We start from the raw sequence: 27,235 nt of genomic DNA, 5'->3' as shown, positions 1-27,235 counted from the left end.
GAGGGCTGATTTATATATATATATATATATATATATATATATATATATATATTTTATTTTTTATTTTTTTTGAGAAATATGTAGTAGTTGATGGATGTTAGGTATGTTGATGGATGTTTTGTATGTTTTATAATTATAAAGAAATAATAAAGAAAGATTTGAAACAAATCATCACAGACTGTAGAAAATTTAGCATTTTGTTTGAAAATCAAGGTCCCAGAGTCTGGAGGAAGAGTGGAGAGGTGCAGAATCCAAGTTGCATGAGGTCCAGTGTTAAGTTTCCACAGTTAGTGATGATTTGGGGAGCCACGTCATCTGCTGATATTGGTCCACTGTGTTTGATCAAGTCCAGAGTCAGTGCAGCCCTCTACCAAGATTCTGGTTTCATTTTCCATCAGGACTTAGCACTTGCCCACACTTCAAACAGTACCTGTGCAGGATTGGCCAGCAAACTTGCCTGACTTAAACCCCATAGAGAATCTGTGGGGTATTGTCAAGAGGAAGATGAGAGACACCAGACCCAACAATGACCCAAAAGATTACAGAGGTGGGGGAGAAAAGGTTTATGGACGGAGGAGGATTTCACCTAACAGAAGAGGCATCAGCACAAGATGTAAGGTACAGTATGCCCATTGTGCTTATCTTTTCTATTTTTTTTTTTTTTTGGGCTTCACTTAGGATTTAGGTCATTCTATTGTTGATCACTCCTTTGTTTTTGGTCATTGAATTTTTTATTGTCTATTGAGTAATAGAACCACTATTTTGACATTCTCATATAACATTTATTTATACCATTTTAAATGTATTGTTCTTCTGTAATAGCAAGATATCCAGGGCACCTTTAAACTGCACCTCATTGACTGGAACATGTAAGTTCAATTACTTTCATTTCAAGATATTCTTATCCTAGAGGTTCAAAAAAAATCCAGCCATAGATCACCTCTGCGGATTTTTTTTTTTTGCACTATAAACAAAAAAGAGTACAATTTTGAAAAAAAACACAATATTTTTTACTTTTTGCTGTAATAAATATCCCCCTAAAATATATAAAAAATATTTTTTTCCTCAGTTTATACTGATATGTATTTCTCAATAAGCGTATATTGATTGGTTTGCGCAAACGTTATAGCGTCTACAATAAAGGGGATAGTTTTATGGAATTTTTATGATTTTTTTTTTTTACTAGTAATGGCAGCGATCTGGGATTTTTTTTTTTTATGAACAAATTTTAATGAGGAAAATGCACAAGTGTACAGAAATCTCAAACAGAATATACAAGGCTCTTGGACATTCGTCACTACACATAAGTATTGAAGCGTATGATTAATCAAACAACATCCTTTTAGTCTCGGCTCTTTTTCCTCTCAATCGATGAGTAGATTCCAACAAAATTACAACCTGCGTTATTTTGTACTGTTCAAGGGGTCCTGGGCTCTAATTTGACTCTGTAATCTTTTAACTGTTAGCAGCCCAAGGGCGGTTGTGGGTACTGTTTGGCGGGTTGTAGGTGCGATCTGTGATTTTTATTAGGACTGCGACATTATGGCGAACACATCGGACACTTTTGACACATTTTTGGGACCAGTGCTATAAAAATGCACTGATTACTGTAAAAATGTCACTGGCAGGGAAGGGGTTAACACTAGGGTGATCAAGGGGTTAATTGTGGTCCCTAGTGTGTGTTCTAACTGAAGGGGGAGGGGTCTGTGTAGGGGAGAGGACAGATCGCTGTTCATACTCTGTATAAACCAGAAACTGTGTATTTCTCAGAGAATCGGAAACTGTGTATTTACACACAGATCCCGGTTCTCGGTGTGCCACGAGCGATCGTGGGAGCTCGGTAGTAATCGTGACCACTGGGCGCTCGCATCAGCTCCGTGGGTGAGCAGCGGCATGCGCGCACCCCTAGTGGCCACAGGGGGAAGCAACGTTACTTAACATTGTTTTGCCCAGCCGTGCCAGTCTGCCACAGTAAAACTGCGACAGCTGGTCGGCAAGTGGTTAAACAATCTCTTCTTCTATACCACAATGTTATTTCCAGCATTAAAATGATTCTAAAGCCTAAACATTTTTACCTTAAAGTGGTTGTAAACCCTTACAAACCACTTTGACCTACAGGTAAGCCTAGATTAAGGCTTACCTGTAGGTCCAAGAAATATCTCCTAAACCTATACGGACTGAGCGCGGCATTTCCAACAATGGAGCTGCCGCGCGTGTCGGCTCCCGTGCGCATGGAGCTGTGGGGCGGAGCTGCGAGACCCCACCGAAAAGATGGATGCGCCGGACTACAGGGGACAGCGGTCACATCGCTGGCTCCTGTGTCAGGTAAGTGACACATAATGGGCTACTATGCGATGCATAGTAGTCCATTATGCTTTGCCTTTGCAGGGAATGAAAGAGGAAGTAAACCCATCAGGGTTTACTTCCTCTTTAAAGTGAATGTAAACCCACCACTCACCCAGTATAAACTAATGGCACAATATTAATGTGCCTCCTGCATGTATGCCTACCTTGCAAATGTCACCCCTGCAGCAGTAGGAGCCCCGCAAAACTCAGGATCGGTGGGTGGGTCTCTTTGCCGGAAAGCTCATGGGCAGAGTCGTGATGTCACAAGATGTCAAAAGATGTCACAAGACTCCCCGCCCACTTCTACTCTCCCCTATTCCTGATTCGTCACGGAGCCGATCTCCATTCCCTGCGAGCGTTGCGACGGAGATCGGCGCCAAATTCAAAAAGTGAAACACACAGTATACATACAGTATAATGTAATCTTACAGATTACATTGCTGTATGTAATTATTTCACATCCCCTTTGTCCCTAGTGGTCTGCCCATTGTCCTGCATGCAGTTTTATATTATAAAAACTATTCTTCATGCATGGAAACTGGAGATTGTCCATAGCAACCAAAACTGTCCCTTTACATCAAGACATGATTTCAGACCAGCTAGAAAACAGCTATAATAAATTGGAATCACTTGCAGAATTGAGCGATAGCGATTTGTGGGGAGATCCGTCATCAAATACTGAAAAGTAATGACAGTGACAATTCTGCAACTGAGCAAATTTCTGTGTTTTTGATTTGATTACATTATTGAATAATTTTTATTATGGTTATATTATTAAAATAGTGAAAACAGGCCTTCGCGCTACTACTCAAAAATACAAACAATAAACAGGGTAAAAGTACCTCTTCAAAAAAACAGTGTATAAAATGGAAAAAATATATATAAAAATATTCAACAACAAAAGTGCACGTGCAAATATAAGGTGCAAAAATGCAGCTGAACCTGATAGTATACACAAACTACCCAGCAAAAATGAAAGTGAACAAAAAGTCCTGCGCAAATCAATCAAAAAAAGTCCTTTTAAAGTGCCAAGTGCTGATGAAGTATTAAAAAACATATAAATATATGAAACATATAGAAAAAATTATGCAACACATAAAAAGTCTATAAACTGTGATTCACAGGCACCACTGGTGAAAAATTGCAGATGAAAGCAGTAATATAAATCCATGGACTAAAGGCTCTCAGAACTCTCACCTCCAAATAGAAAAAAATAGGCAGATCAGAAAGAACTGGCCAACTCCACTCCTCTTCTCCAGCCACCAGGGGGGTCCTCCACTGTAGCAGACTATGCAGCGATATTCTCCACAACAGGCCACAAGGGGGCCATATAATGCATATACACTTATACTGTAGTAGCAGGGAGGATGTTCACAGAAGTGTGCAGCTCAAATATGTAATAAAAAACATGGAGAGAGAGGGAAGGCTCTGATAGTGTAGTAATTGGTTAAAATATAAGGGTTTAATTGAAGAGATAAAAATCGGACTCTCACATTTAAATAAATAAACAACAGCACAAGAAGTAAAATGGTGTATTGGCGTCTTCCGCCAGTCCTACTTCACTTCCGGTACGGCGGCCGTGGTGCCTGTGAATCACAGTTTATAGACTTTTTATGTGTTGCATAATTTTTTCTATACGTTTCATATATTTATATTTTTTTTATACTTCATCAGCACTTAGCACTTTAAAATGACTTTTTTTGATTGATTTGCGCAGGACTTTTTGTTCACTTTCATGGTTATATTATTATTTGGTACAATTATTTATAATTATTTATTATATTATAATTTATGATTTCATTTTTCAAACTTTATCATACCCGGGATGTCTGCTAGACTCTGGTTTGGACAGATTTAAGTGAGTTATTGCTAAGAATTACAGGACTACAATATAAAACACCAAATTTTCATGCAAAATAATTGTACAACTTTTAGCACCTAAAATCCGAAATAATCGTACCGCCAGGGAGGTTAATAAACTACATTCCCTTGGCCTCTGAGATTCTGCTCTATCCTGGTTCTCTGCCTATCACAGTGCTCCTTCAGTGTCACCTACAACTCTGTCTCCTCTCCATTGCCCCTTTCTGTGGGGTCCCCCAAGGCTCTGTTATTGGACCCCTTCTCTTTCTACACCTCCTCCCTTGGTCACTTGATAACAGCCCACAGCTTCCAATACCACTTATATGAAAAGGACACCCAAATCTGTCTACTCCTCACCGCACTCCTTCAGTCTCTCACATTACTAACTTACATATCCGCATGGATGTCGTAGCACTTCCTTAAGCTAAATCTCTCTAAAACTGAGCTATTAATATCCTCCCCACCCGTGCCCCCCTCCATGACTTTTCCATCAAAATCAACAATGCAACTATCAGTCCCTCCCCTCACGCCAGGGTACTAGGTGTAATCCTAGACTCTGACTTGTCATTTCAGCCTCAAGTCCAATCGTTGTCAAAAGTTTGTAGAATTCATCTCCGTAACATCTCTAAAATTCATCCCTTTTTAACAAATGAAGCTCCTCATTCACTCCCTCATTATCTCACGCCTTGACTATTGCAACTCCCTTCTCATTGGCCTGCCTCTCCATAGGCTTTCCCCTCTTCATTCTATTATGAATGCTGCTGCCAGACTTATACACCTTACCAACCGCTCAGTGTCTGCCAACCCTCCACAATCCCTACACCAATCACCCAGCAAATTAAATTCAAAATACTAACCACAACATACAAAGCCATTCACTCTGTCCCAAGCTACATCACCAATCTTCTCTCCAAATAGCACCCAAATCGTCCTCTCCGCTCTTCTCAAGACCTCCTACTCTCAAGCTCTCTCGTCTCCTCCTCCCGTACTGGTCTCCAGAATTTCTCCAGAGCCTCTCCCATCCTCTGGAACTCGCTACCCAGCACCTGTCCGGCTATCCCCTACTATTGCTACCTTCAGGCATTCCCTGAAAACATCTCTTCAGTGAAAGCAGATCACATCTCCAACAAATCTTTTACCACTTCCATCAGCTCATTCCCCACAGTTACAACCTTTTGTATCACTTGTCCCACCCCATTAGATTGTAACCTCTTCTGAGTAGGGCCCTCTTAATCCTCTTGTATTTTATTGTATTATAACTGTATTGTCTCCCTTTTATATTGTAAAGCGATGCATAAACTATTGGCGCTATATAAATCTTTATAATAATAAAGAGGGCACAGACAGCAATAAAAACTGACAGGTGTTCTAAATCCTCTCCACTCTGTCCAAAACAAAGAAAAAATATGTTTTGACTTTAGTTTTACGTTAAACACTCACCTTATTCCATTGACCTGAATAATAAATCAAAGTCTAAATGCTCTTGTTGCCCCTTCATGTGATGAAGCTCAGGTTTCTAGAGCGTAACACGTATAGGAGGAGGAGTCATGCTTATGGCACTGATGTGAGATTCAGGAAGCCTTGGAGATGAGTGGTATGAAGGAAAATGTTCAATGTGCCCATGTTTACATGATATGCCTGATTCATAGTACTGTGGGTGCTTTTTTTTTTTTTAAATGCATGTGTTCATTTTATGAGCTTTTAAATAAAGAATAAAAAAAAAAGTGTTATACAGAGAGCACTATTGGTCCCATTCTATTTTTACATACAACCCACCGGTGAGCTTGGCGCTGCCAGAGGAGACTAGAGTCAGTGGGGGGGGGGGGGGGGGAAATAAACAACCATACAGCCCAGAGAGGGGCAACAAGGGCATATAGACCTTGATTTATTGTGAATGTCAATTAAATAAGATGGGCACTGGGAGTTGCATACACTGCACGGATTGCACTAATGGTGGAGGACTTTTTTCATTAGATTATTTCATTATTATTAGATCATTAAAATATGAACATTTTATAGCAGGTTTTGTGATCTTTTATATTTAAGGGAGTAATTTATTATTTTGTATTGCGCTACACCAATGTACTTTTATGATAAATGAGGGGTGTAGAGAAAAACAGTGATGTTTAGCAGCATTTATGGTTAATGTCCCTTTTTATAATATAGGATTGTGGGCAGTGACTGTGCTGAGTGTTTTTGCACTAGGTTATACATTTTTTTAATTAAAAAAAAAAAAAAAAAAAAAAAAAAAAAAAAAAGGGACTTTACAATCACTTTAAGCATGACATGAAATTAACAATAATATTGTCCCAAAAGGAAATGTGGAAAGGGGTATGTGATGCACAGTGGTCTGGTGTGGGTTTGAAATATGCACTGTGCAGAATGATCAAAAAAAAATTCCCCTTACATTGGTAATCGGGGGTGAAGTGCCCCCTTATGTTGATAGTATGTAGTGTGATGCCCCCCAGATTGGTGGTCAAGTAAGAAGTGTCCCTTACACTGTAGGTCAGGTGGGGAAATGGCTGCTTGTATTGGTGGTCATTGGAGATTTACCCAATTACACTCATCAGTGGAAGGCAAGTTGATCATTGGAATTTACAATAATTACTTCAGAGGTAAGAGATTCCCCTGCTCCTGTACCACTGGTGCTGGCCCTACTGAGTGCTGTCAGCCTCAGAATTATGCAGACACCATCCGCAGATCAGTCTTCTTAGGATTACCCAGACATCAGCTGCATTGACATGCTCTACAATGGAATCCTTTATTGCCTGCAACTGGCTAACGCCCACCTCACTGCCTAGGTTTGGGAGTATGGAAGCAACTACTATTGCCCTTCTCTTCTGACTATACTGGTTCCCTGGTCATCATACTGATCCAAAAAATGTTTCAGTACCTTGAGTCGCTGGCTATGAACAAGTAAATAAAGTGGAAATTCTGAAGCATGTGTGCAGGTTCAAAGCCAAAGTATTACAAAATTGCAGCAGACAGCAAGCCAAAATAAGGGCAATCTAATGAAGCCCACCATTGGCAGTCTCCCCTATTCTGCACCGCTCTTTAATATATGTAAAAACGCAGCTAATGATATGTACCATTTTATTCTGACCATCCTGCCTGGACTAGGATGGAAAAAAAAAAAAATCATGACTATATATTCTTTTAGATGCAATTACCCCAGCATTCTTTTTATAGGCATTGCCAAGTAACAATGGTTTTATAAATTAGATTGTCAGAGAAAAGAACATGCAAGCAAAGAAAGAAAATGAAAAAAGAATTCAATTTGCAATCATTTTAAAAAGGTTTATTTTTTCTACAATTAGGAACAGTCGAACAAACAAAAATAGACAATTTCTGCCTCCCATGATAAATAACTAGTCTTTAATACATTTTCTTTGAATAAAATGTCAAACTTTACATTTACACAAAATATAATACAAAATGTACTAGAATTAAGAGGGATAAAAAAAAATATGTCTATTTCCTTCAGTGTTTGAAGGGAACAGTGCCCCTGAAATGGGTCCCAGTACTGCCCCTGTTTGGGTAACAATGGTAAGTGCTTGGGAATGGCTAAAACATGCTTTGGTGGGAGGCTTGAACATAATAAACCTGATTTCACTGGTAATATACCAGCACCAGAGATTATCGTGATACATAGTGGCGGGATTGTAGTTTTATTTCAATGTGAAAATTCACTACAATATTTAAAACTGACACCCTATTAAAAACAGGTTTCAGATAAAACAATACCATCTCAGTCTGATCTTGATACAGGGTGGTATGATTAAATGTAGAAACAAACATTTTCAGTAAAAATGTTACACTTGTATGTGTATATTTTACTCATGCTACCTAACCCAGCAGTTTAGTAACGTTGCCTTTTTTATTTATTTATTTATTTATTTTTTACAATCAATACAGCGATTTAAAGTGTATGTCCACTTTTACAGTCAAATTTGAGAAACCCCAACTATATACAGCATTTGTCATTTGTTCCTATTCACACACCATCCCCAAAATATATATATATATATATATATATATATATATATATATATATATATATATATATTCTCCTTTCTAGTTATTTATTTGGGAGTAGGATTATACACATGAATGCAAGGCATCCTAAAAACAAAAAAAAAAAAATTCAGAAGGACAAAGTGGCGCCACCCCCACCTCATCAACATACAATGCAGATTTCAACCATCAAGAGCTTTTACCCTTTGTCAGGATAGACAGTTTTGAAATAGAAGTGCAACTGATAAGAAGAAGATCTGCCAGTACAGATACCCACTCACACATGGATGGCTTAGGCCAGTGATGGCGAATCTTGGCACCCCAGATGTTTTGGAACTACATTTCCCCATGATGCTAAACTACACACTGCATGAGCATCATGGGAAAAGTAGTTCCAAAACTGGGGTGCCAAAGTTCACCATCACTGGCTTTGGCAATCGGAGCAGAAATACCCCCCGTTGCCTGCAGCTCTCTGGGTCACAGATCCCAGAAGGCAGCCAAACCATTCACGAGCGGCTTCCCTTGGTAAACATGCTGGAACCAGAGATCTAAAGACTGGCCAAGAACCGGCTCGTGTGAGGACAGTGCTGGATCCCTGACCAGGTAGGTGTCCCTTTATTAAAAAAGTTAGCAGCTACAGTATTTGTTAAGTTAATTCTTTTTTGGAGGGTGAGGTTCTCTGTCTTCTGCTGACACCTCCCCCCCCCCCCCCCAGCTTCTTAAGCTTCATATACAGCCGAGAACAGAAAGTCATGTAATCTCTTCTAAAAAAGGAAAAGAACAGAAAAAGAAGAGCATTTAGAATATTACTTGCACATGTTTTGTATTGTATTCTTCTTTAAAACTGAACAGGTTTTTTTTTTTTTTTTTTTTTTTTAGAAGGTAAGGGTTCACATACACAATAAAAATAAAATGGGCACTATCCCAATTTGACTGCAAAAAGTGGAAATACACTTTAAATAAAATAGTACAGCCATATACAAATAACAAAGGACTGAAGATAGCCAACAGGCACCATAGAGAACCACAGCATATTTGGATTATGACAGATCAGTTCCCAATTTTGTCCTTCGTCTATTTGCAAATATCTTTTCGAAAAGTCAGTATTTGTGTAGTGCCAGACACACCCTCTCCCCCTTAATTTGCATGGTTGTCACCCTGCTGTGGAGGAAGATGGGTGGGGGGAGGGGGGGTTGTATGCTCATACTCTTTATGCTGGGAATTACCAGATTGTTTTATAATAGAGGCATGCTGCGGCACCCTAAAAAAAAAAAAAAAAAACAAAAAAAAAAAAAAAAGGTACCTCCTAGCTAATGGCACCCTAGTTTGTGTACGGCAATGTCAAAAGGTCACTTTATTAATACAGTTCAAAGAGCAATACTTAAAAGTCAATGTCAGCGCTTTAGGCTGTTTTGTGGGTCACATCACGTCACTGCAGTTTTACTATTATACACAAACATACTCGGAATATTCTATAGTGCAGTTCCAAAAGCAATGGTGAGTTGCAAGTACAGCAACACACAGGAACCAGATTCGTTTAGTGCACAGCTAAAATGTTTCACTTAAAAATTGGGAATATTCCGTTACCAAAAAACAAAAAATTAAAGCAAATGGTTTGCATGTACAGTAAAATGGCAATTGTAGATTAGATTTAACACACTGCAGTTTTGCCACCTTTCTGTAAGTCACCAACATTGTTAGAGATGAATTCCCTTTAATATTTTTAAAGAAAATACACACACACACACACACACACACACATAGAATGCAATCTGTAGTAGCCTGAATGATTGTCAGAAAGGCAGTGATAATTCCATATTTTTTCTATAGATGAAAAAAAAAAATTCTAATTTTCGTTCCTGGTTAACATGTATAGTTTTTGCTAACAAAGATATTAAATCCCGATCTACATAAAAGATATACAATGACTTTTATGTACTAGGCAATCTTTACTTTTGTGTTTTCATTTTAGAAGGTGTACCATTGCCTTCATCTTTGGTTACGTAGTAACTGGAGACAGACACAGCTGCTTACAGTAGGTCGGTGCTGTATTTATCAATGCATCAGTGGCACTCAAGTGCTGATTGTTTGAAGTCACCTCATTGTACATGTCTGAAGCGGGCACCAGTGTACAGCGCCCGGCTTTGTTGACCATCTAAAGAACTGCATTATGTCGAGGGATCTTAGAACAAATTAGTAAATGTGAAACATGGTAAGAGCCACCTTTGCAAAGTCATAGCTGATGTTGATTCAATTTATCTACATCTCCTCCTGGCAATCCAACAAACTGTCATTTAATTAAACTTACATAATACATTATAAGCCAGTAGGTCTCAATTTTTACTAATCGGCCAACATTGTAAGAAAAGTTACCCATTACTTGAACATTCTCATGGGCTTTCCCGTCACCCTACCAATGCATATTGGAAAATTTTACTGAAACTGGAGAGTGCAAGATCTAGTGCAGCTGTGCATGGTAACAAATTTCTAACTTCGGCTTGTTCAATTAAAGTAGAAGTCTAGCCTAACACTAAAACCCCTGCATCTACAGACACGATCTAACATTACTCTATCTAGCCCTGTAAAGAAGAAATCAGTACACATCCCTTTTTTTGAAGCCCATCTGACCCAAACCTACTCTTCGCTGTGGAAGAGGGTGCAAAGGACACAGCCAACAATGGAAGCCCCATAGTAACTATGAGTGACATCACTCCCCATTCATTTTACAGCCGATGTCAGCCGTGTCCTTTACAGAGCTTCTGCCACTGGAGAACGGATCAAATCACCTTAAAAAAAAAAAAAAAAAGTTATGTATACTGATTTTGTTACAGGTCTAGATGGGTTAGTGTTAGATTGTGGATGTCTGTAGATGCAGGGATTTTAGTGTTAGGGTGGACTTTAAATTTTTTATTTTTTATCTCAAAGCGTTCAATTACGCTGTGACAAAAAATAAAAGTTGGATTGGTTTCTGCGCAGAGCTACACCAGATTTAGTAAATTCAATCCCTGTATGAAGCCATTCAAATTACTGGTCCACGGAGATGCTTCCTATATAGTGAGCACGTCAGAAAACATAGGCTGACTTTTCTTGAATATTGATTTGGTTGTTAGATTTTGTCTCACTTTTGGAAATAAGTCAGGTGCAGTCCAATCACTATTTGGTTTATAAACGAAAAAAAAAAAAAATTATATATCATTGGAGTCACAATTGGCTGAATGTGGAATCTGAATATTCAGTCTATATTAAAATTATGCAAGCTTCCCGTTTATTTAGCTTTAGCAGTTTCTCTTATCCTGACAATATAACTGGATGGTCACAGTGGTCTCCTCAGGTCTGAAAGTTGCTGCCTGTCAACTGCCTGACCTCACACACTACACAAGTGGATGATGATAGATGGTGTGTAATGTCAAGCAATCGACAAGCCAACAGCCTTCTAACTTTAGGTGACGTCTGGCCCTCTTATAGCCTCAATAATGGCAGCTTCCATATTGTTATCCAGACAGATTCTTTTATAGGTCACAGCACATGCAGACTCGGACAGAACGCTTAATATTTAAAAAAAACTTTGCTACAGAAAAATCAAACCTGTTGCTGACCATACAGTAAGTTCTAAATTTTATTTAGCTGTGGTCCTGAACTATTTAGCTCTGTTTTTATGAACAGGTTTTAAAAATCACTGCACTGTGTTAATGACCTTTTTGGCAAATCAAACAAAGATGCCATATTTCTTGCACAATGGGCTTTGCTTGTTTGCCATTGTCAAACAGGAGAGGACTGAAGAGCCTGTGGAGCTTATCAAGTTCCTTGAGTAGCATGTGAAAGCAAGACTGCAACAGCCAATTCATTTGGCATTTCACATTTTTTAATGCTGGAATCTATTTGTTTTACCGGGTGTCTTAGCTCAGACATGTGAACTCTTAAGTTAATTGGTATATTCTTGAACAGCACACGGTCTTAGGTTGGGGCACATTAATAACAAAGTACTATTAATGGAAAATATAAAATGACAATCTTATTAGTGGCACAGACTACAAAAATATCTTGTGCTGTTAAAATAAATATTCTACATTACTTTTTTTTCTTAACTTTTTTTTTAAAGAAAAAGAAAAACAAACCCACAACAATTAAATAGGTGTGTTGTCGTGTGCTTTACCATATTTTTGTCATAATCTTATAAGGGTTCAAATCTTTACATACAATTTAACAGCTAAATAAACTGCTTGTTAAGGATTTAAATATTTACCTTAATTACAATGTAATTTATTAAGTATATTAAAAGGGCAAAGTTTAAAATCTTTTAGTAATGGGATAGCTGAAATGTAATAGATTGCCTCCATTTACTGCACTCCGTCCATTTAAGCTATACTCCACAAAAAAAGTGCCATGTAGACTTGTCAAACAATGCATGATTAACAGCAAAATTGACGTACTTAATTTTTAAAGAGGATTTCATTATATAAACAAAATTTTCTGCCATTGTTAAAAAAAAAAAAAAAAAAAAAAGGGGGGGGGGGGGGGAGAAAAAAAAAAAAAAAAAAAAAGTCACCCACAGTATAAAATCGCTCACATATGCACAGAATGCTAAATAGCTTCATCAATTCATCGGCATGGTGTTTGTTACACAGGCATCCTGCAAAGTTAAAAAAAAAAAAAAACAATACGTGGAATTCACAAGAGCCTTTTATCACTGTATACATAAAGAAGGTGGGACTGACACTTCTTACACAAAGAATCACAAAACAAATACTAGAACAGGACACAGTGACCAGTTTTTCAGCATGCAAAATGCTACAGCCTTGAAATTAGTGTCACGAGTTAACCTGCAATCCCTTTGTATACTTAGGCACACAAACCCAAGTCAACCCTCCTGCAAGTCCCTTTTGGTGGCAAACAAAGCTATTAATTTAGATTTTATATAGCCTTGATATGAGAATTAATTAGTACATGTTTAAACTACCACTTCTGCTTTGTGCCATGTAAAAAGGGATGTAATTAATGACTGAGAAAATGATAATGCTAGAACAATATCATGGGGGATATCAGCCAACAGATCTGATTCTATTAAAATAAAATAGAAGGCTGGAAAACATAATGCAAACATTAGCAGATAAGCTGCCTGTTACATTTAAAAAAACCCTAGCTGACATATGACCCATGCAGGACCCTGATCTGAGTTATGCACAATTCTGTTTTTCATAGGGTAGTGCTCATGTGCACCTTTAGGTGTCGCTATTGCTACTTGAGCTCATGAAACTTTAGAACTCTCATCCAACTCAACTTACATAAATGGCGACAGTAACTTTCATATGAATTAGGAAGTTATCATTTAGCATGCCAAGAGTTTACCAAAAAAATGGAAGGAGGAGGAATAAACACATTTGGCACATTGACTAAATAAGTATAAATCTCCCTTACACTAATTACAAGGTATTTGCATTACAGTCCACAACCAAATGTTAAAGGGAAAACATTGACAACTGATTCACTTCTAGATCTTTTTTAATGTATTTGTGGGCTAGAGGATATTTGAATGTACAAAATGCACCTTTAAATTTTCAACCTGTTAAAAAAAATATATATATATATTTTACAGGTTTGTCCAACCTGGAACCTGCCAAGTATCAATGTATGCCAACTCCTTATAGAGCGACTTCCCTGACCGTCTTTACTGATCATTTTTTTTTTTCACATATTAATTTGTGTTCAAACTATATTTTCCAACTTGGTACATTATAGTATTTTGTGGTCCCCCGAAACTGCTTAGGACAGTTCTATTTAGCACCATCACTAGAGATCATGCTAAAGTTCTGGGTGGCACCTTTGAGTAAGGGCTCCAGAACAAGAAACTTCTGAATTATGGTGGTAGATCGTCTACCGCTAATGTTATGATTCTGCACAAGAAATGTACAAATTGTCAAAGCACAACAAACAGGAGCAGGACAGACAAAAAAAAAAAAAAATAAAAAATAAAAAAGGGGGGGGGGGGGGGGGGAGGAGAGGCGCACGTAGGACCCATTAGCCTTTTTCGAGTCAGTAAGTTATATAGTGCAAGAAACACCCAATCACACATGAGACAATGGCACTTGCTTGTGATACAAAGCGGAACTTGGCAAGCCAGTCCTTGCTGTTAGCGCTGTGCTGGCTTCACTGAATGCTAAAGCATTGATTGATTTACTGCTTCTGCAACATCTGCCTGTGACCCTCCTCCAAGACTCCAATGTTTTTCCAGACCAGATCCATACCCCTGAGGTTATTCCCACCAATAGGCACATAAAGTACTTTAACATGAAAACCGCATACTCAGGCCTGGCTTTATTTTTGTCCCCAGGACAAGAGCAGTTGTGGGATTTTTCCCAGAATTCTCTGTAATGCTGTTCATAGATATAGCAGGCAACAACAATGGTTGCAGGTACAGTGTACAGAACAGTAAATAAACCTATTCTGATCATCAGTTTTTCCAGTTTATCAGTTTTGGTGCCACCCTGTTTTATTACACTCCTAATTCTGAAGAGTGACACAAATCCCGCAAGGAGAAACATTGTTCCTGTGAAAAGGTAAACTACTAGTGGAGCCAACACAAACCCACGAAGATTGTCTAGGTTTTGGTTACCTACATAGCAGATTCCAGCCACTGGGTCACCATCCACAGAACTTAAAGCAAGGACAGCTATGGATTTGACACTTGGTATCAACCACGCAGCCATATGGAAATACTGAGAGTAGCTGGCAATAGCCTCATTGCCCCACTTCATTCCAGCAGCTAAGAACCAGGTGAAGGACAAGATGACCCACCAAATAGAACTGGCCATTCCAAAGAAGTAAATAAGTAGAAATACTATTGTGCAGAGAGCTGGTCCTGTTGTCTCATAATGAATGTGATCTCTGTTGCAAGCAACATTTTCGTGACCCACTAGAAGTCTGACAATGTAGCCAATGGATACAAAGAGATAGCACGCAGATAAAAAGATGATAGGGCGTTCTGGATATCGAAATCTCTCCATGTCAATCAGGAAGGTGGCTACAGTAATAAAGGTTGAGATGAAACACAGGATGGACCACAAGCCTATCCAGAAGGCAGCAAATGTCTTCTCATCCTGAGTAAAATATGGTTGGAAACATGGCACAGCACAGTTCGGCACCTGGCCAGTTTTGACCCTGTTATACAGTGGATGGGATTCTTTTGTTATAGAGTAGAAAGGCTCCCTACATTTACATTCTCCATTACATTCACCGTTGGGCTGCCTATTTGGAGTCAAGTGTTTTGATCCCCTTGGTGGGTATGTAGGTTTTGCAAAGAACGGTGGGTGTGTTGTGGTTTCTGTCCTATTATAATCCATACAAAGATTTTCTGGGTCTCCATTCTGAGGAAGTTTATCACAGTTCATTCTCTCTGGCCAAGCAAAACCATACTGCCTCATAAGTGGAGAACAACCTGCCTTTGCTCTTTCACAGACTGACCTGCAGGGTGGCAAAGGTTTCTTATAGTCAGCCAGGCAAATGGGGGTATACATGCTACATAAGAAAAATTTCAAGTCAGGTGAACACTGAATTTCCACCAAAGGCCAAAACTGATGAACTTCCAAGCCAGCTTCATCTTGAGTGTCATGGTTAAATTGATTGGGCATATAGGTTAAATTATATCCAATGCCTTTGCACATGGGAACGGTGATCTCTTGACAGACGATTGCTTTGGAGGCCATAGACACAGGTGCAGGGAGCTGCAGGAGAAGTAGAGGGCCTAGTACAAACATCACAGGGTTCCGTATTGCCATGGTTTCAGCTTACAGATGGCAATCTTCTCTCCTTTACTTGTGAAATAATTCAAACATATTCATTTGTTATTGTTCATTAAAGTCGAAAGGATCCTCTGGATGTGCAGTTTCCATGAAATGGATATTTTCCAGATTGGTTTTTCTGTAAAAAGAAAAAAAAAATAATTGAAAATTCCTATTTACTTTTGAATTTTAAAAATGGCAAGGCTTCTTAAATTATTATTACAACAACACACACAATAACAACAACAAAATACATTCCTAGTGTTATTGAAAAACACATCTTAATATTTAAAAATGTGAGGATGCACTTTATGAAAGAATCTCAAAAAAAAAAAAAAAAAAAAAAAAAAAAAGTATAACTTCTTTAGTTCATGGGTGTGTGCGTGTATAATATTTATTAAAACAAGAGTTTGTGTAATTGTAATGTAAAATGTGTTAATGTATAAAAAAAAAGTATTAAAACTAAAGTGTGTGGGTAATATATGAGAGAGAGAGAGAGAGAGAGAGAGAGAGAGAAAAATACACGTCTCTCTGATTACAATTACACACTTCTTTTAAATAAACATTACACACACACACACACTTTAGTTTTAATAATATAAAAGGTTTTTTTTGTTATGCATTCACACACAAATATATACACACACACATATATATTTTACATTACATACACTTGTTTTAATAAATATCACACAGACTTTAGTTTTAATAATAGAAAGGGTTTTTTATGCATTCACACACAAATATTGTACATTACAATTACACAAACTCTTGTTTTAATAAATATTACACACACACTTTAGTTTAATAGAAAAAGTTACTTTTTCATGCATACACACACAGTTTAGTTCAAAGGTGTAAATTTTAAAATATATATATATATATATATATATATATATATATATATATATATATATATATATATATATATATATATATATATATACATACACACACACACACACACACACACACACACACACACACACACACACCACCCCCCCCCCCCCCCTTTTAAATGGAAAAAGAGAATAGTTTCTAGATACACATGAATATGTGCATCCTGCGTATGTATGGGATATAATGAATTAGTAAATCTCTGGATTTTAGGCTATAAAAAATCCACATCCATCACCCAGTTTTCTGATTAGATGTGATTGGCTACATGTGTGAATCCTGGGTAAAAGTGATGTAAACTAGTCCAAGTGATCGGTAAGTACCTCCTCGGTGTCGGAGTTGCAGATTGCCTTTATAAAGAAGTATTTGCAGACATTGTGTGGAATAGAGGGAGATCACAGGACGAGGTCCGGGCCGGCAGCGCTCTCTCCCTCTCGGGCAATGATCAGGAAAGTTGTGCGGGGCTCCATGTGTCGCGGAGGAAGTTTTCTCATAGACGGATGAGTGGGAAGTGTCCCCGTGCTGGAATCAGTGTCTTGTCCCATAGTCATTGAGAAATGGGCACGATGTCCGGGCTGAGCTGTCACCGGTGTCACCACTTCCCTGTGCAGTCAGGGCGATGAGTGGTCAGATCCGGAGCCCGGGCTCTGCCTTATCACTTCCATTGGGGAGATGTCAGTCCTCGGACAGCAGCAGGAAAAGTCTCCTCTCTTCCCGCAGGAGTTTGCTTATCTTCCTACCTGTGCTCACAAGGGTCCCCCTGTCAGGAACACCCATTTGTCAAAGATACCCCGCCCCTCTCGCCTATGATTGGAGACGCACACTGCTCGGCCACACCCACCGCTGCTACACACCCCCATCTCCTCATTGGTTAGAGAGCTGACAGTGATGCTGAGGACCTGAGTCAGGAGCAGACAGGGATTCTGCTGGATGGGATGATGTAACTACTGCTAAGACTTTACTCCTTCTAGTATATATCCCAGGGCTGCACCTATACAGCCATCTCATACAATTAGAATATCATCAAAAAGTTCATTTATTTCAGGAATTCAATTCAAAAAGTGAAACTCATATATATTCTATAGAGGTGTTACATAGAGCGATATATTTCAAGCATTTCTTTCTTTTAATATTGATGATTATGGCTTACAGCTAGTGAAAACCCAAATTCCGTATCTCAGGAAATTAGAATATTACTGAAAACCATAAAAAAAAATATTGTTAATACAGAAATGTTGGCATACTGAAAAGTATGTCCATGTACAGTATAGTATGCATTCAATACTTGCTCAGGGCTCCTTTTGCATTAATTACTGCATCAATGTGGCGTGGCATGGAGGCGATCAGCCTGTGGCACTGCCAGTAGCAGTGCTAGGGAGGGGCTTCTGGGGCTATGGCCCTGAATTTGGGGCCCAACGCCTGAGGCAGTGGGGGGGGGGGGGGGTCGGTCTGACCTGGGTGCCACACACTGGCGGGTGTCAGCCTGGAGTCTCCCACTGTCAGCTTTAATTTGATTCGCCAGGTGTCCGTCATCACGAAGTCCCGTCTCCTGGTATGGTTTCTTTGACAGACAGCACACTTGTCCAATGCCGGCACATGTACTGCCTATCATAGGTGGGAGCCGATCCAGGAGGTGGGACATATGTGACAGCGGGCACCTGGCAAATAAAATTAAAGCTGACACAGTGGGAGACACTGGCCGGTGTGATGATCCGGCCGGCTCTCCTCTTCCTCTTCTTTATGATCCCCGACACAGGTGAGGGCAATGTGGGTACTGGTGAGGCTGCATTGCTGGGCACTGGTGAGGCTGAAATGTAGGCACAGGTGAGGCTACATTCCTGGGCACAGGTGAGGCTGCATTCCTGGGCACAGGTGAGGCTGCATTCCTGGGCACAGGTGAGGCTGCATTGCTGGGATGTGGGCCCAGGTGAAGCTGCATTGCTGGACACAGGTGAGGCTGCATTGCTGGACACAGGTGAGGCTGCATTGTTGGACACAGGTGAGGCTGCATTGCTGGGCACTGGTGAGGCTGAGATGTGGGCACAGGTGAGGCTGCATTCCTGGGCACAGGTGAGGCTGCATTCCCAGTAGCTAGTAGCCTAGCTCTGAGGAAGGGGGGTGTGCCCCTGAAACGCGTTAGTGTACCCTGTGTTCTGTGCATGTCCATGCACTGTGTTTATGGCCTTTTGTCAGTTGCATTTTGTGAGTACCCACTTTTATACAAACAATTCTTATTATTAAATTATCTCTGGTAATGCACTAGGTGTGTGCGCCTTCCATTTCGGTTTTTCTTGAGGCTGCATTCCTTGGCACAGGTGAGCCTGAATTTCCTGGGCACAGGTGAGTCTGCATTCCTGGGCACTGATGAGGCTGCATAGTTAGGCATAGCTGAGCCCTGCATTCATTATGTAGTACAATCCTGAGCCTTGGGTCCCCTGATGTAAGAGGGAGGCTCTCTGGGGACCCTGATGTAAGGAAGGGGCTTTCTGGGAACCCCAATGTAAGGGGGGCTCTCTGGGGACCCCAATGTAAGGGGGGGCTCTCTAGGGACCCTGATGTAATGAGGGTGCTCTGGGGACCCTGATGTAAGGGGGGATCTGCACTCAGATATGTAACAATATTATATATATATATATATATATATATATATATATATATATATATATATATATATATATATATGTATATAACATACATATGTATATTATATACACGTGTATGCCCGCCCAAACGTATGACTGTCTTTACTTCGCTGCTATGGGCTCTAGCCCCAGATCTTTTGTAGACCTAGCAATGCCCCTGGGCACTGCTGAATGTTATGGAAGCCCGGGTTGCTTTGATAGCAGCCTTCAGCTTGTCTGTATTGTTGGGTCTGGTGTCTCTCATCTTCCTCTTGACAATACTCCACAGATTCTCTGTGGGGTTTAGGTCAGGCGAGTTTGCTGGCCAATCAAGCACAGTGATACCGTGATCAGTAAACTGGGTATTGGTATTTTTGTCAGTCTAGGCAGGTGCCAAGTCCTGCTGGAAAATGAAAACAGCATCTCTATAAAGCTGGTCAGCAAAAGGAAGCATAAAGTGCTCTGGGAGTTCCTGGTAGAGGGCTGTGCAGTGATTACCCCAGCCCTGGTAGGATATACATTACAAGACTTACAGATGCATCTCATAAAATTTGAATATCATCAAAAAGTTCATTTATTTCAGTAATTCTATTCAAAATGTGAAACTCATATATTTTATATAGATGTGTTACACACAGGGTGATATATTTCGAACAGCTATTCCTTTATTTTTTGATTATGGCTTACAGCTAGTGAAAACCCAAAATTCTGTATCTCAAAAAATTAGAATATTACATAAGACCAATGAAAAAAGGGATTTTTAATACATAAATGTTGGTTTACTATAAAGTTTGTCTATGTACAGTATATTATGCACTCAATACTTGGTCAGGGCTCCTTTTACATGAATTACTGCATCAATGCAAGGAGGCATGTGGCACTGCTGAGGTTTTATGGAAGCTCAGGTTTCTTTGATAATGGCCTTCAGCTCACCTGCATTGTAGTGTCTGGTGTCTCTCATCTTCCTCTTGACAATACCCCATATATTCTCTATGGGGATTAGGTCAGGTGAGTTTGCTGGCCAATCAAGCACAGTGATACCGTGATCAGTAAACCAGGTATTGGTACTTTTGGCAGTGTGGGCAGGGTGCCAAGTCCTGCTGGAAAATGAAATCAGTATCTTGATAAAACTGGTCAGCAGAGGGAAGCATGAAGTGCTCTAGAATTTCCTGGTAGAGGGCTGCATTGACTTTGGACTTGATAAAACACAGTGGACCAACACCAGCAAATGCTTCGGGTCATGATTACCTACCGGTCACCACACTTGTATAAAGGACTTGTTCTTCAACGCTTTCGCCACTAGGTGGTGAAGGTTTGAATAACAGGTTGGATTATTGCACTTAGACACGCAGTAAATATACTGGAAAGAAAGTGTAATTTAATTTTCTTTTGAAGTGAGGCTTTTCTTCCGTTGTCGCACATTTTGTATGCTTCTGTTTTTTTTTCTTATGTATCTCGTTTCAGGAAAGCAACACAATCTTCTATCAAGCCACTGGAGAGTGGATGGTTTAAAAACCATATATACAATTATAAAATGGGAGTTATGTGTTATGTAACTTGTTTGCATGTAAAATTATTCTAATGTGTTTGTTTTACCTTCCTTTTTCCCTTCTCTGTCCAAGTTTTGAGTACAGGTATCAGACTTTCAAGACTGAAAGTCTTTATATTTTTTCCCTAGACGATGGGGACATTGTCTAATGCAGAGGGGGGAGTATGTAGCGCCTTGCTCCTGATGGGCATACGCTATTGTTTTTTTCAGATTTAGTTATCTGAAGCTGTAGTTTGGCTCAGACTAATTTCTCTAAAAGTTCTGGTTTCTGTACCAGTCCAGTTGGGTTGCACTGATTCCCACCTGACCGTAGGTGTCGCTGTCACCATCAGTGGGTGTGGAACAGCAGCAGGCTGGATGCATTGAATACCGTCTCTTGCTTGGAAATGGTTCAATGGGTGTGGTTTCCCTGCTGTGCATTCTGGGAGAGGGTATTTAAGGTACAGACAGCATTTTTCTGGGTTCATTTTCCGGGTTTCTGTGAACCCTCCTGGCCTGGGGCCTGTGTCGCATGGTCTTGCGCCTCGGGGTCGGCTGGCCCGAGGCTTCGCAAGCTGAGAGTGTAGGCCCAGGAATGTCTTGGGGCCTGCTGATCCAGGGGTGGTCCTGTGCTGTCTCGCCTGCGGGGAGAAGCCAAGGAAAGCTGAAGGATCCAGGGGAGGACTTTTCCAGTGGAGGACTGAGCGCAAGGCTGGTGTCTCTGGAGGAGCCTGGAAACTCAGTTTGAGGACGCATCCCGGATCAATATCTTTACAGTATCGCTGGGTCAGCTGAAAGAATCTGATTGTCACGTACCTAGTAGTTGAGCCTGGAATGCAGGGAGCGGCCCCTCGTATCCCCTGGCTAATGAACCCCTGGAGATGGAGACAGGTATTCAAAAGTTCAGGGGGCACAAGTGCCTGGCGGATTGAGACCGGTCCAGATAAGCAGCAGGGCACCGACAGCGAGTAGGTAGAGCTGATGGTACTTGACTGTAGCAGGCAGGCACAAGTGGATAGACTGGCAGGCAGGTGGACGTCAGGAAATACAGGAACCCCAACGGGTAAGCAGGAACAGCAGGGTCAGGTGCAGGCCGGGTCAGCAGGGATCGATCAGCAAGGTACAAGAGGATGAGGCAGAGACGTGGTCAAACAAGCAGAGGTCGTAGGCAGGCAGCAACGGATCAGGGTCAAGGAACAAGCCGGGTATCAGGAACCAAGGTAACAGGTACAGGTACAGGAAGCAAGGTCACGGACACGCTGTAGACTGGACAGCACGGATGGGAAGGAGCAAGTGCCTTAAGAAGACCTTAGGGCGCCAAAACGGTCGTACGACGGGTCAGCGTGCCCCCGCGAGTAGACGTGCGCCCGTTCGTGACCCCACGTGCGTGCGTGCGTGCGCTCGTTCATGTTGACGCGAGTGCGTTCGTTCGCTTTAGCGCGCGTCAAGGGGAAACGACGGGTTCTCCACGACAGGTTTCTACGGGTAAGTCTCCTGTGTACGGCCGAAACGCCAGAGTGATCGTGACATTGCCCCCCCCCAAGGGGCAGCCTCCGGATGCCCAACTGAGCCAACTTATTCGGGTGGGAATTCTTGAAGGCACGGATGAGTCTCTTGGCATGGATGTTAGCTTCTGGCTCCCAGGAGTTCTCCTCAGGTCCGTACCCCTTCCACTTGACTAAGAATTGGACCTGGTTCTTTCTCTTTCTACAGTCCAGAATGGCCTCAATTTCAAACTCAATCTCCCCATTGACCAACACGGGTTCCGGGGGACTGGAGGTCCTGTCAGCGAAGGGATCCGCGACTGCGGGTTTGAGAAGCGATGCATGGAACACTGGATGAATTCGGAAGGATTCAGGAAGTTTGAGTTCAAACGCCACGTCATTTAATTTCCTCTTGATCGGGAAGGGACCCGCGAATTTCGGGCCCAACTTCTTGGAGGGACAGGACAGTCTAAGATTCAAGGTGGACAGCCAGACCCGATCCCCAACCTTAAGATCCAGCTCCCCTCTTCTCCTTCTGTCGAAGACTTCCTTGTTATGCTCCTGTGACTTGGCCAGGGTTTCTTGTAAGAGCTTGTTATTTTCTTCAAAGAAGTTACGTTTCTTCTGAACCGCTGGTACCGAACACTCGGGAAGACTGCCAGACAAAAACAACGGATGGAACCCGAAGTTCGCATAAAAAGGGGACTGCTTGGTGGCCGAGTGGATTGTGTTATTGTAAGCGAACTCAGCCATCGGTAACAGAGAGACCCAGTCGTCTTGGGAGAAGGACGAAAAACAGCGAAGGTACTGTTCCAGTGTCTGATTCGTCCTCTAGGTCTGACCGTTGGTCTGCGGGTGGTAGGCTGAGGACAGGCAAAGATCGATCTTCAGAGTTCCACAGAGCGCCCTCCAAAATCTTGAGGTGAACGGCACCCCCCTATCAGATGTGATGCTGGCGGGAATGCCATGAAGTCTCACAATTTCTTTAACAAAGGTGTTAGCTGTCTCTGCGGCTGAGGGGGTGCCCTTCATGGGCAAGAAGTGAGCCATCTTGGTGAGTCTGTCGACTACGACAAAGATCGTTGAATGGTTCTCCGAAGGGGGGAGTTCGACGATAAAATCCATGGAGATCATCCTCCATGGTCTATCAGGAATAGGTAGCGGTCTTAGTAGACCCCAGGCTCTTGACTTGTCGCCCTTACTCCGAATACAGGTGGCACAGGCCTGTACATACCTCTTGCAGTCGTCCTTCATCTGTGGCCACCAGAATGTACGCCTGAGTAATTCCAGGGTTTTGAATACCCCAAAGTGGCCAGCCAGAGGATGGTCATGACAGGAGGCCAGAACCAGGGTCCGAACTGCCTGGGGAACAAAGATCCTGTTCCCATGCCACAGAAGGTCATCGTTGGAAGACAACGGGGCACCGGGTGGAGGTGTAGCGCCTATGGAAGCCCGCTTGACCTGAGACACCACATCTCCCTGGAGTAGAAGAAAGTTCCCAGCAGAAAGGATGGTATCGGTAGGTGGCAAGTTTTCCGGCTGACTAAACATGCGGGATAAAGCGTCTGGCTTAGTATTCTTGGATCCGGGACGGTAAGTGATGTGGAATACAAATCTTGAGAAAAAGAGTGCCCACCTGGCCTGACGAGGCTTCAATCTCTTAGCTGTCTTTAAATATTCCAAGTTTTTGTGGTCGGTATAGACCAGGATTGGATGGATAGCCCCCTCCAGCAGGTAGCGCCACTCCTCGAGTGCAGACTTAATTGCTAATAGCTCACGATCACCGACGTCGTAATTTCTTTCGGCCTCTGACAATTTGCGAGAGAAGAAAGAAACCGGATGGAGTAAGGACTTGGGTCCCTGCCTCTGGGAAAGTATCGCTCCGACTGCTATTTCTGAAGCGTCAACTTCGAGGGTATACGGTAGAGCGGGATCGGGGTGCTTCAGGACCGAGGCCGAGACAAACAAATCCTTCAGGGTCTTGAAGGCCTCTTGTGCTTCGGGGGTCCAACGGAACCTTTGGCCCTGCTTGGTCAGCCCGGTAATGGGGGCGATAATAGAAGAGAATTCCTTTATGAATTTACGATAGAAATTAGCGAAGCCCACAAATCGCTGAACTCCCTTCCTATCGGAGGGGGCAGGCCAGTCCTGGATTGCGGAGATCTTCTGGGAATCCATCTCTACCCCTCTAACCGAGATGACCAGGCCGAGGAACTGAATACTCTCCTGTTCGAAAACACATTTTTCGGGCTTGGCGTACAAACCGTGAAGGCGGAGACGGGTCAGAACCTTCTTAACATGTTCCCGGTGGATGGCTAGAGTGGAGGAAAAGATTAAGATGTCATCCAGGTAAATAATTACAAACAAATCAAGATAATCTCTAAAAATGTCATTGACAAAATGCTGGAACGTGGCTGGGGCATTACACAACCCGAATGGCATCACTAAGTATTCGTAGTGCCCGAAGCGGGTACGGAAGGCTGTTTTCCATTCATCACCCTTTCTAATACGGACGAGGTTGTAGGCACCCCGAAGATCCAGCTTTGTGAACAACTTAGCGGAGCCCAGTCTCTGAAAAAGTTCAGGTACTAACGGCAGGGAGTAGCGATTTTTAATGGTGATCTTGTTTAGAGCCCGATAGTCCACACATGGGCGCAGGGAGTGGTCTTTCTTTTCCACGAAGAAAATCCCAGCGCCAGCTGGGGAGGTAGAGGGTCGGATAAATCCTTTTTCAAGGTTATCATTCAAGTAGGACTTCAGGGTACTCAGTTCAGACTCGGATAGAGGGAAGATTCTTCCGAAGGGGATTTCTGCCCCCGGGAGCAGTTCTATAGGGCAATCATATGGCCTATGGGGAGGAAGAGTCTCTGCCCCCTTCTTACTGAAGACATCTAGAAAAGCATGGTATTCCTTGGGTACAGCTTGTCGGGTTTCATCATCCGATTCCAGACAGAGAAAGGCCGAGGAGTCCCCGTTGGGAGTCGGGCAGCAATGCTGGAGACAGTAGTCCGAGGGGAATTCAATTATTCCAGTGGCCCAATCAATGCGTGGGTTGTGTGCCTTCAACCAAGGCATACCTAGGATGATGGGGAACAGAGGAGACTGGATGACGTCTAGGCAAAGGAGTTCTTGGTGAGTTCCGGCGATGACAGCGGATAGGGGGCTAGTCTCCTGGGTCACTGGTCCTGATCCCAAGGTAGACCCGTCAGCCAGGTATACCGAGAGCCCCTTCTCTCTCGGTCTAAGGGGAATCCTGTTCTTTCGGGCGAAGGACGAGTCTACAAAGCCACTGCATGCCCCGGAGTCAATAACTGCGTGGGTTGGAATAGTCCTTCCTGGAAGCTGTAAAAGAACAGGAACAGCCAGATGAGAGGTGTTATCAGACAACACAGGTGAGGGAACAGGTGGAACAAGGAGGCACTTACGCATCTTAGCTGGGCAAGAGCGAACAAAGTGCCCTGGTTCTCCGCAATACAGACAGAGGTTGTTGACCCGGCGACGTTGACGTTCTTCTGGAGTCAGAGATGGGCGGAGTAGCCCCAGCTGCATGGGTTCCGGGGTGTCCAATGTGGATGCGGCTGGAACAGGAGGAGTTGGGTGACTAGGCACCCGTGGTAGCATCCAGATCGGGCGAGTAGTTGTGGAAGAACGTTCTTGGCGCCGCTCCCTCAAACGCCTGTCAATTTGGACAGAGGTGTCTATCAGGGCTTCCAGAGTCTCAGGGACACCCACACGTGCCAACTCATCCTTCAGAGCCTCGGAGAGGCCCATGCGGAACTGATACCGCAGGGCCGCGTTGTTCCAGTCTGTGTCTGCGCTCCATCGTCGGAACTCTGAGACGTAGTCCTCCACAGGCCTGCGACCTTGTTGCAGGGCATGTAAGGCTGCTTCTGCGGTTGCAGCGAGTTGGGGATCCTCATAGAGTCTGGACATTGCCTGGAAGAAGGTATTCATGGAGTCTAAGGATGGGTCCTTTCGTTCCAACAGACGGTGTGCCCAGGCCTGAGGTTCATCTGTTAGCAGAGAGATGACAAATCCCACCTTCGTCGCCTCAAGGGAGAAGGTCCTAGGTTGCAGGGCGAAATAGAGTTCGCAGGAGTTGCGGAAGGCCCTGAACTTGTTCCGGTCTCCCGCGAATCGTTCCGGAGTTGGGACCCTGGGTTCGGGTGGCAACATCACGACTGACGGTGGAGCATGGGCCCCTGGAGCAACTGGTGCAGAAACGGATAGCGCCTGGACTTGTTCCTCCAGTCTACCGTAGCCTTCCTGTAGACTCTTAACTGCCTGAGTAAGGCCGGCCAGGTGGTGGCAGAGCTCGTCCATGGGGGAGGCTCCCTGCGCAGGCTCGGACATGGCTGTCCAGTACTGTCACGTACCTAGTAGTTGAGCCTGGAATGCAGGGAGCGGCCCCTCGTATCCCCTGGCTAATGAACCCCTGGAGATGGAGACAGGTATTCAAAAGTTCAGGGGGGCACAAGTGCCTGGTGGATTGAGACCGGTCCGGATAAGCAGCAGGGCACCGACAGCGAGTAGGTAGAGCTGATGGTACTTGACTGTAGCAGGCAGGCACAAGTGGATAGACTGGCAGGCAGGTGGACGTCAGGAAATACAGGAACCCCAACGGGTAAGCAGGAACAGCAGGGTCAGGTGCAGGCCGGGTCAGCAGGGATCGATCAGCAAGGTACAAGAGGATGAGGCAGAGACGTGGTC

At 42.5% G+C, this 27,235-nt stretch overlaps 1 protein-coding gene across 1 annotated transcript; it reads right to left on the bottom strand.

Moving 5' to 3' along the window:
* Nucleotides 1-12,882: 12,882 nt before the first annotated feature.
* On the bottom strand, nt 12,883-17,620 carry FZD5 (frizzled class receptor 5). The gene is made up of 2 exons (XM_077448492.1): nt 17,216-17,620; nt 12,883-16,134 (listed from the first exon to the last, which is right to left on the bottom strand). Exon 2 carries the CDS (start codon nt 15,990-15,992, stop codon nt 14,283-14,285), a length of 1,710 nt encoding a protein of 569 aa, XP_077304618.1. The 5' UTR covers nt 15,993-16,134; nt 17,216-17,620; the 3' UTR covers nt 12,883-14,282.
* Nucleotides 17,621-27,235: the final 9,615 nt, after the last annotated feature.

This window comes from Lithobates pipiens, unplaced genomic scaffold (genome assembly GCF_037356315.1).
Source record: "Lithobates pipiens isolate NorthernLeopardFrog02 unplaced genomic scaffold, aLitPip1_a1.2 Scaffold_22, whole genome shotgun sequence".
Taxonomy (NCBI): Eukaryota; Metazoa; Chordata; class Amphibia; order Anura; family Ranidae; genus Lithobates; species Lithobates pipiens.
This window is presented reverse-complemented; position numbering and strand designations above follow the sequence as displayed.